Genomic DNA, 10,635 nt, shown 5'->3' on the forward strand with positions numbered 1-10,635 from the left:
AGGTCACAAGTAAGCAAAATGATCTGCGGCAGTGCAGAACAGAGAGACGCGGACCACTCCGCGGAAGGAGATGAGGACGTTTAGAAATAATCTAGGCTGGGCTGGGAATATGGTCTAGTGGTAGAGTGCTTGCCTCACATGCATGAAGCCCTGGGTTGGATACCTCAGCACCCAGGCCCCGAGTTCAAGGCCCAGGACTGGCGCACACACAAACTCCCCTATTCATCTTTGCCTGGCTGGAGCTTTCTGCTACTTCCTTTTTCTATTGGCCTCTCTCTGGGGGAACACGGGGTGGGGGGGAGACAGGCCAGGCAGGAGAGGCTGCGGGAAGCAGAGCCAGTGCCTTGCCTCAAGCCAGACCTCCGCAGCGCGCAGGACACCGGGCAGCGAGCGGCGCGCTTTCCGCAGGTGGCTGAGCTGGAAGCCCAGGGCAGGGCCCCGGCAAACGCCGGAGGGGAGGCGGCCTGGGGGGCTCGCCAAGTCCCGCGCCGCTTCCCCCCCTCCAGCTCTCGGGGCTGCCGGGGACCCCACCGTCCAGCCCGGCCCGGCCCGGCCCGCGGGAAGGCCCGGCGGCGGCGGCACGGGGCGAGGCTGCCCCCCGGCGGCGCGCGGCGGAACTGCGCGTCCCGCGGCCGGGCGGCGCGCGCAGGGCCGGTGCGGAGCCGGGGGCCGGGGACCGGGCCCCACGCGGATGCCGGCCGAGGCGGAAGGGCTGGAAAGCCAAACACAGGCTGGCATCGCGGCCGGTGAGGGCCTCTGAGCCCGGACTGCCAACCCGGCGGGCCCAGGCGCACGGCCGGGGGCCATCCGCGGCCGCCGCGACTCGGGGCGGGAACCGGCGGGGCGGGGCCGGGCGGGGCGGGGCCGGCGGGCGGCAGCTGTGCCCCGCCCCCCCGCCAGGGCCCCGCCCACTCCCCTGCTGGCCCCGCCCCGGCGCTCGCGCGTCCCCTGAGCGTGCCGCGCACGCGCCGTGTGTGTGTCTGTGTATCTCCGCAGGACCCCGGCGCCCTGCCCCGGCCGACGCCCCAGGACCTGGCCGGCTACTGGGACATGCTGCAGCTCTCCGTGGAGGACGTCAGCATGAAGTTCGACGAGCTGCACCAGCTGAAGCTCAGCGACTGGAAAGTGATGGACTCGCCCGAGAGAAAGGTAACGCCGCCGCCGGCCGGCCGGCAGCTCCCAGCCCCGCTGCAGACCCGGGCGGCTCCAGGCGCCGCCGCGGGCGCCGGCGTCCGGCCGCTCCGGCCCGGGGCGCGCTGGGCATGCGCGGACAGCCAGGTGCGCGTGCGCGTGCGCGGAGGGGTGGCCGGCGTGCGCCCCTGCGTGGGTGCGCGCTCACCGCCGACCCGGGCGGAAGCCGCACGTGTGTCCACCTGGCTCCGGGACGCCGGCCCGTGTGTCCGGTGCTGAGGGCGCTCCCTTCCCTTCCCTTCCCTTCCCGGGGACCTCTGGCTCAGCCTGAAGGAGGCCGTGAGTGTGCACCGCGTCCCAGCCCTGGCTCCCCACTCGAGGCCGTGCCGCCCTCCACAGAGCTAGAGGGACAGCAGCGCGCGCGCATTGGGAGGCACGATCGCCGTTGTGTTCCTAAGCAGACATTATCCCGCACAGGGCAGGTGCAAGGCGGATTTAACATGTAGACAAGGATGGATGATGGGAAAGAAAGCCGGTGTGGATTGTTGCCATCCGCGCCTCCTAAAAGGTGCCATTGGCAGCTGCTAGGGCTGCGGGTCAGCAGCCATGGATGCCACCACGGAGGGCAGAGTGACGATGGGGAGCAGGGTGGAGAGGCGCAGGAGAAAGGACGCCTCAAAGGAGACAGAAGCACAGCTCCCTGGGCCACCAGCCCGTGTGTGCTATCTTCAGTGATTAGAGACTTGCAACCCCAGAGTTAGAGGCTAAGCTCACAGCTTTGGTGAGATGCCAGGGCCCCCGTGGCTGCCTGGTCCTGGCGGCCCTGACCGGGGTAAGATGGGGTAAGAATGAAGGAGAGGGTGGGAATGCGGGCAGACGTCCTTCAGGAACATGGCTGCAGTAACAGCAGTTACCGGATTGATTTCCTTATTTGTAAACATCACCCCAGTCTCCTCAGCCTCTTTTGGAGAATTTGGGGGACTTAAGAAAGTCATGCAGGGGCTGGGGATATAGCCTAGTGGCAAGAGTGCCTGCCTCGGATACACGAGGCCCTAGGTTCGATTCCCCAGCACCACATATACAGAAAACGGCCAGAAGTGGCGCTGTGGCTCAAGTGGCAGAGTGCTAGCCTTGAGCGGGAAGAAGCCAGGGACAGTGCTCAGGCCCTGAGTACAAGGCCCAGGACTAGCCAAAAAAAAAAAAAAAGAAGAAGAAAGTCATGCACCACGTAAAAGGCCAAGCTGTCAGGAGCCAGAGGGACTTAGTAGAAAATGATAGGGACCTCCAGCACCAGAGGTCTTGAGCAGGGTCTGGTGGGCGCTCGTTCTGACCTCCACTCTGACTTGTGATGCTTTACAGGAAGAAAGGAAGGTCCCCCCTCCGATACCAAAGAAGCCCCCCAAGGGGAAATTTCCCATCACGAGAGAGAAGTCCCTGGACCTACCCGACCGACAGCGCCAAGAAGCCAGGAGACGGCTCATGGCTGCCAAGAGGGCAGCCTCCTTCCGCCAGAATTCCACCACGGAGAGAGCAGACAGCATTGAGATCTACATCCCGGAGGCCCAGACCCGGCTCTGAGAACAGTGTGGGCCGCACGGCTGGCTTTGTTCTTTTTCACAGGACGCTTGTACAGTTTGTTGCCTTCCTGGTAGTTTTTGTCTCATTCCCTCCACCAAATACGCCCTGGCCCCGTGTTCTCTGCACGTCGGGCACTGTGGATGCTCCGGATCTCCTCCACGTGCGGGGCGGACTCGTGCCATGCGGACTCGCAGCCAGCCAGACAGTCAGGCTCCCCTCCTCATCCTCAGAGGACCACAGCAACGCCTCTTCAGATGGACCCCAGCTGACACTTTGTTATTTATATTTTTATAAATTGTGAGATAACTAGAGGTAAGAATAACAAATAACTACAAACGGGTGCATCTCACCACTCCCAAGAGGCATTAGACAACCCAAGTGGAAGGTGCTACAACCTGAAGGGCAGGGAAGACAGACCCATTGCTCCACAGACCTCCAGCCTCCCTCCGCCAAGTCCAGCTGGCCCTGCCGCCCATCCTGGCCCTCCATGTTGCCGCAGGAAGCACCTGGTTCCTTGTGGGGAGCTCGTGGCGATGAGAAGGGGACTCGGTAACCTTCAGATTGCCCCTCGATGGTTCTCCAAGCCGAGGAGATGGCAAGGCTCCAAAATCACCCAACACAGCATCTGCTCTTGGAAAAAGGATCTGAGAGTTCCCGCAAAGACTGATGCCTGGGAAGAATCATCTGGAACCTCAGAAAGCCTCGAGCTCAAATGTAGATGGAGAAGTTGTCCACTTCCATGAAAAAAGTCATTGCTTTTTGTGATCCCTCTGTGAGTTAAAACATCACACATAGCATTTTCTTTAAATTCTTCATTTTTGTGCTCCATGTAATTTTTCGTTTGTTTTGCCTACATTCTCAAACTGCTTTATCAGTTGACTTTTCAGGGTATCCTCCTATAAAAAAAAAAAGAGAAAGGGTTGCTTGTTGAAAATGACAGTTGTGATGTTATAAAAGTATAAGAAATATGAATGCGAGTGGTAAGTATATCTCAGTTGAAATGGTAAAGAAGATAATGTAGTTTATACCTGTATTTTTCCAGAATTATTTTGTCCTATGCAGTACTGCTAAAGTTAATATATTTCCTGCCTGGGTTAGACATGCAGGAGGGAAACACGGTCACATCTGGTGATTTCCAGCTGTGGAATGTGCAAAGGTACTTAGTGCTCGTGACTCTGGAGGCCAGCAGGGCAAGGGGAAGCTACCCTGAAGCCTGCAAAGGAAGAGGCTATGTGGTTCCCGCTGCTCCTGGCCCCAGAGTTCTCCGCCTCCCTGCAGCTCTGGCAGGTTCAGAGGTGTTCTTTCTGTACCAGGTCTTCCTTCTTGCTGCTTTAAGGAACATGATGTGCGTAGCCATGGGCGGGAAGCTCTCCACAGCCCCCTAGCACTTTGTTTTCTCTCTAGATTCGCACTTTAAGATGGGCCTGGGATGGGACAGGACATCTGGACGCTGCACTGCCCTTCCTCATAGCTGTATTCCACCACGCATGGGGCTCCCGGGGACACAGTTGATGTTGATATTGCAGCATGTCGAGCTTCGAAGTTTTACTTTTTTAAAGCTGAGTAGTTACGATTTCCCTGTTACAATAAATCCCTATAAATTGAGCCTCATACCTGGTATATATTTTACCAAACAGCCTTAAAGTATATTGGAAGCAAAAATCATACGAATGTATATCCTTAAAAAATGCAAAAAAAAAATCCCCTGAATTATTCTTCTATAACTGAATCCTATTTCCCCAGAGTGTTCAAATCATTTTTCTACCTGAATAAACACCTAAATCCTGAACAATGTACAATATGACACTTCTGTACTCACTCCACTGTGTTGAAAGCTAGTATATGTATAAGTATTGACATTTTAGACTTTGAAGTGACAAAGGAACTCCTATTTAGAACAGCCACAGGCAAGCAGAACCCATGTTAATTATAGATAAAGAAATGCAAAGTGCACATGTACGCTGGCCAAGAGATCATATGGGCTTCCTGGCAGCCGATGTGTTTATCTTGTTTCCTCAGACTTACACAAAACACACAGAAGCAAGTTATAAAATGAGACAGTAATTATTTGTCTTAGACCCCAGACTCTATAATCCAACTTGAATGAAATAGCCACTGGATTTGAATTAATTCTTTATGCTTTATATGCTCAGTTTTGTTGGTTGGTTGGTTTATAGTCCTCGGAAGTCTTGGCCTGAGCCATCCACCCCCCCCCCCACCTCCCCCCCCCCCCCCCCCCCCGTGAGCACATTCGCTTGCTAAGCACTAAGTTGCTCCGTAGGTTCTGACTTGCAGTGGAGAATGTGCTCCTGTCCTCACTAAGTTCCAAAGAAGATTGCTTCAGGGCGGACAGCTGCTGCTGCACGCAGCGGCATGTGGCCTGCACGGGCTCCTCTGTCGGGGCTCAGGCGGTGACACTGCCGCGGATGGCAGGAGCAGCCGTGTTGGCCGGTCACGCGCGTGTCGCGTGTGCTCCGGCGCTGCCGCTCCCTCCCGCTGGCTTGGCATCACACTCAGAAGTGGGGCGCGGAGTGGGGCTCTCCCGGCCTCCTCTCCACACGTCGAAACGACGCTTGAATCAAGTCCTGCGAGTAGACTTGAGAACTGGCCGGACGTGGCGGTGAGAGTCCGGTAGAGAGCGCCGTGCTGCTGGCACTGAGGCTGGTGACCGCAGAGACGAGCCGCCAGCCGCCTCTGGGACACCTTCTCTCAGGCGCTCCGCCGGCTCTCGGTGTGAAACGGGTCTCCCAGGCAGGGCCAGGTGGGGGGCCACCCTTGCCGGCCTCCCTGGGGTAGCTGCCCACCTGCTGCTGTGGGGTCTGTCGTCTGTAGTGACTGTGGCCTCATTTCTCCCCACACATCAGTATCACCGTCCTCGAACGGTGTAGAAAGCCCTCAGCTGCCATATGCCAAAAAAACAAACCCCCAAAAACTAACCACACTTTGCTTGAGGGGACAAGCGGCCCATGTTCTCAGCTCCAAACTAATCCCGAAGACTTCGAGCATTTCACAGAAAGGTTTATTCCTAGAAAAAGTAGGAATTACATTTCAAGTTGCCTCTCCAACAAAACCCACACGTAAGTAGCTGCAGAGTGAAGGGCCTCCCCCTTCTGGCTTGGATGAACCTGGCCAGATTTACGATTAGCAGACGATGTTAGAGCAACAAGCGCGTGGGCTTGGACCCTCTTGCGGGTCGATGTCTTTGTTGCCCTGTCTTGATTTTTGCCTTTTTGATTAAACCGCTGCCTTTTGTGTATTCGCTCCTCTGCTGCTGCCAGGGTCCTGCCGGGCACCCCGCCGCAGGGCGGCTCTCTGGAAAGTACACTGATACTGTAGACACGCGGTCCAAGTGCCTGTGGTAGGCGGGGGACAGCTGCCTTGGACGGGGCCTTTGGGAAGCAAGGAGGGTAGGAGAGACCAGCGCTAGTCTGCACCGGGGGTCTCCCGCCAGCCGCAGGAGGATGGCAGGCTTCAGCCAGCCCTCTGGAGCCCCCAAAGAGGCAGAGGCCGTTTCAGGGAGACACAGGTTGTGAGCAAGGTCAGCCTTGAGTTCTGATGGGTGCCCTGGGCTCCCAGGAGCAGGTGCCGCCACACTGGGCCCACGTGGCAGGTCAGCAGGATCGACCCCACGTCCTGGAGCAGGGTCGGAAAGCGCCTGAGAGGAGGTGTGCACCACCACTATGGCTGCCCGGAACAGCATGGCGTGGAGACACACCAGGCACCTCACCACAGTCCTGAAGCCCGTGGCGGCCAGCCACCGCCTGAACAGCCAAGTGCTCCTTGCCACGTGAACTCATCTCCCAGCCTTCTCCTGAGGACTGAACTTGGCTTCGCACCTCCAATGTCAACATACCAATACAGTATGTTAAGACAAACTACCTTAGCAGCTGTTTCCATGGTCTCTTCAGTTCTGAGAGTACGTGTCCTTGGATCTCCCGTAGCATTCCCTTGCTTATACCCGTGTCTTTGTGAGTCCCTCATGGTAGGTGTGTGTCACACACAGGGCTCCAAAGCTTGAAAGTTGTAAGGGAATCACGGCTCAGGAGGGCTGTTTCTGACTGGTTGGCGTCTCCGGCGCTGCTGATGGCTCTACCTCACACTTCTGTGGGATCTGCCCAGGCAGGCCTCCGCGTCTGTGTAGCATCAGGTTGTCGGCCACGCTCCCAGGTGGAAAGTGACAGTAAGCTGTGGCCAGCAAAGGCTCAGCAGGTCCTCTCTCCCATTAGGCTGGCCACCCACAGCACACAACGACTGCATGGCACTGGAGGGATTGGTGACAGGTGGCCGAGACGCCCTAGGAGGTGGACTACCCGTGTCACGCGTGCATCCACCGTCGGAGCTCCTGTCCTCCTCCCATCCCTCCCCCTCTTGTCCCCACTCTTGTCCCTCCTCTTGACCCCCTCCTGTCCTGCTCAGACACAGTGAGAGGAGTAAAGACCTACTGGCCCTGCATCTTTGCACTCCAATGTGTATGGTAAAAGTCTGTGTTGCCGTTAAAGGTTACAGTGGGCCTTGTCTCCCCCCCACACGCCCCAAATGTTGTATCGCCCCTCCCCACCACAAATGTCATCTTCCCCCCACATGTGGCACAGTGGCAGAAGTGGAGGCGGGACGTGGATGTCGCCAAGACAGGCTGGCTAGGGAGAGAGGCAGGGGGACTGGCTCTGGGGGGTCCCATCCGGCCAGGCAAGAGCTCAAACCCAGGTTCCCGGGGGCCTGGAGATGCGGTGACGGCCAGGCGGCCTCCTCTCCGGCTGTGTGTGACTTCAGTCTCCAGATGTTTCTAAGAACAAGCACCAAACCAACTAGGCGGCATTTTTGCCATCACAGCAGGTCTTGGACGAAACACGGATGTTAAAACTTCTAGGTAAAGAAGGAAGAGATCTACTCCAGAAGCAGAAGGCTGCGGGCATGGACGGCTGTCGGCACGGATGGACGGGGCTGGGCGCACCGGCTGCTGTTGCTGTTGTGACTGCCGTGGCTCCCCATCCTCCTCAGTCACGGCGTCCGGGGCCCCCGGACTCTGAGAAGTGACCCTCTTGTCATTCTGCCTCGTGGAAGGAGGCCACGGTCTCATGAGTCACTGGCTTACCCCTGGCATTTTCTTCTGGAATGAAGAGAAATCATTTCATGTTCCAGTCTAAACATCTGACGGATGATTTCTTTGCAGAGGACATATTCGTTACCTTCTATAAAACTACTAATTTTTAAAAGATTTTGTATAGCCCTAAACCAAGGTAACAGGAGTTTACCTCCCTCCTTTCTTAGGTTTCTAAGTGACTCTTCATCATTGGTGCTTTCTCTGAACCTGAAGGACTGGGTCTCCACACCTGCAGGCGAAGCGATGATGAGAGCAGGGTCTGTACGCCTTTATCTCCTTCCAGCAGCCTGTGGTCCCCATGAAGAATGCTGTGGCCCATGTCTGAATGCGGTGAAGGAATCCCGTTGGTTTGGAAAGCTGATGGAAGCCACTTGTCATGTCCTGATTTACCCAACTTAGCACCACCCATCCCGGTCTTAAAAACTCAGTCGTGTCACCTTAAAAGGGCTCTGCATGAACGTCTCCCTCACTCTACTTCAGATGGGCTGGATGGATTCAAAACGGTTTCCTCTGACAAGCAATGGGAATCGGGCTACTCTAGATTGCTTTTTTACAAATGGTTAGCCACTTCCTCCAGTACAAGCCCTTCCTGTAGGCAGGACCCTCCACCCTACTACCCCACCACCCACCCCACCCCACCACCCACACACCAAATTCCCAGGTGTGGCCTGAGGATTAAGTCAAATGCCTCCTCTATGAATTCAAGGAATGCTAGAACAGGAACCTAGCTGTTTAGTTAACAGTTAAAACAAAATTATACACATATATAAATAAATATAAATCAATATACATATGAAATTGTATCCACACTGAGGACAGAGTGCCAAAAAACTTACCCTCTGTACAGAATTACCGCCAGCAGAACCCAACTATTTTATGTAGTTCTCTTTCTCATGCTTTTATGGTTCTTTTGATAAATTCTCCTTAGTAGCATGCAGAACACCTACTCTGAATGTACAGTACGCTAAATGTCACCACTCCCAACTCCCAGGATGTTGGTCATTCTTTTAGAGCGTTTAAGGATTGCTTGGGGTTTGAGGTTGTTCGCTTTGCTTTTGGTTTGGGTTTTTTGGCGTTTTGTCTCATCACTTTTTCACTCCCAATTTGTTGTAAGAAACACATGCTCACCGTTCGCTCCAGAGCTCTCCATGTCACAGACCTCACCTCTCTCTTTCGATTTCTGTACTGCTGATGTTCACCTCCTGTAAATAGTTCTGCGATTAAATTTTTTGAGAAAAGTAATGGCTACTTTTTATTGGAGTGAATTCTTTGTGTTTTTATAAATGAAGAAAACACATCAACGCCTATGAACCGTCTCTACAAGTTTCGATGTGTTTGAAAATCATCTGACAAAGATAGCCAAAGGAAAAACTTGCCCAACCCAGGTTATTTTTAAAATATGATAGAAATTGAACCATGGGGACTCCAGGGAGCCTTAAGCAATGTTCTTTAAAACCCTGTGTAATAGCAGCTCACACTTATAATCCTACCTGTGAGGCTCTGGGACCAAGCTGTGAGGCCAGGGAAGGGTTAAGAGGCTAGAAAACTGTATCCTGTGAAGATCAAACTGACTAGCCAAAACAGATGTGGCGCTGTTTGAACATCAAAAGGCTTGAGACCTTGGGTAAGGGAATGCTTACCCTAGTCTCTGCCCACACCTGCCGTCACACCCTATACTAATCTCATGTGGCCCCTGTCTCCTTGCTCAGACCCTATAAAGCCTTTGATTCCAACTCCTCCCCCACCCCAACACAAACCTCCAAACCTGAGGGAAGGTCTGTGCCCCTCACTGGCAATAAATAGTCTCACCTGCTAACATTGAGTCCAGCCTCTTTCCTTCCTTTCTCCTCCATTTTTCTAACACTGCCTACTAGGAGGACTGCAGTTTGAAGCCACCCTGGGCAGAAAAGTCCGCAAGACCCTGGTTCCAATTAGCTGGAAAAACATACTGGAAGCATGGCTCAAATGGTAGAGCTCCCACTGTAAGAGGACAAAGCTAAAGAAGAGCATGAACTCTGAGTTCAGGCCTCTACTACACTCAAGTACCTAGTAAACCACACCAGAAAAATGAAAACCAAGATAATATTTTTTTAAGGAACCAAGTAGAAGTTCTAGTGAGAACACTTGTGCAGGTAAAAGTAAGCACTCAGAAGCCAGTTACACATTGTGGGAGGGGATGGAGCGCGTGTGTAGTAGTTAATCTGTACCAAAGGTTGCGAAATAGTAAAATATGGAAGTTAACCAAAGACAGAAATGCAGGAACAAGGGTGAACAACACAGGAGCCCCCAGGGCCTTTCTGGACCACCACCCCTCTTCTCCCTGCCCCCTTCCGCCCCCCCCCCAAAAAAATGGCTAACCCAAACCAAGATTCAGACAAATACAGTGGGCCTCCAGCTTTACCAACAAGAGTGCCAGGAGATACTGTGTTGTGAAAAACTAGTGGGACTCATTACCCTGCTGTGATGGAAAGCACTAGGTAAGAGACAGACCCTGAGAATGGGGAGTGCTAGACACTGCCAGCTCTGACCGGATGGCGGAGAAGCCATCTTGAAAGCACACTACGAAATAGAGAATGGTCACCATCAACATTTGGGCTAGAAGTTGTTCTCCATGTGTTCAGTTTTACAGATGCTCGGCGTTCCTTTCCATGGCTGGGAGTCAGAGCTTGTATCTAGGAGTCACATCAGGAGTGGCTAATGGTAAAAATAAGGTGCATGTCAACCATGCTAGCAACGCGTGCCCCTGTAGAACAGTACAGAAGTGGGGGTCACAGAAACAGAATTGGTGAGGAGGGAGGGAAATCAGACGCCACGTTAAGAACTAA

At 54.4% G+C, this 10,635-nt stretch overlaps 1 protein-coding gene across 1 annotated transcript in view; it reads left to right on the forward strand.

The window, feature by feature from the left end:
• Positions 1–4,720, forward strand: part of Dlgap2 (DLG associated protein 2) — a 500,247-nt gene extending 495,527 nt beyond the window's left edge. The window contains exons 14-15 of the mRNA XM_048330769.1: positions 997–1,149; positions 2,491–4,720. Coding sequence (XP_048186726.1) covers positions 997–1,149; positions 2,491–2,709 — 372 coding nt within the window. The 3' untranslated portion in view covers positions 2,710–4,720. The remainder of the gene's footprint in view (positions 1–996; positions 1,150–2,490) is intronic.
• Positions 4,721–10,635: the final 5,915 nt, after the last annotated feature.

This window comes from Perognathus longimembris, chromosome 21, assembly GCF_023159225.1.
Source record: "Perognathus longimembris pacificus isolate PPM17 chromosome 21, ASM2315922v1, whole genome shotgun sequence".
NCBI classification, from domain to species: domain Eukaryota; kingdom Metazoa; phylum Chordata; class Mammalia; order Rodentia; family Heteromyidae; genus Perognathus; species Perognathus longimembris.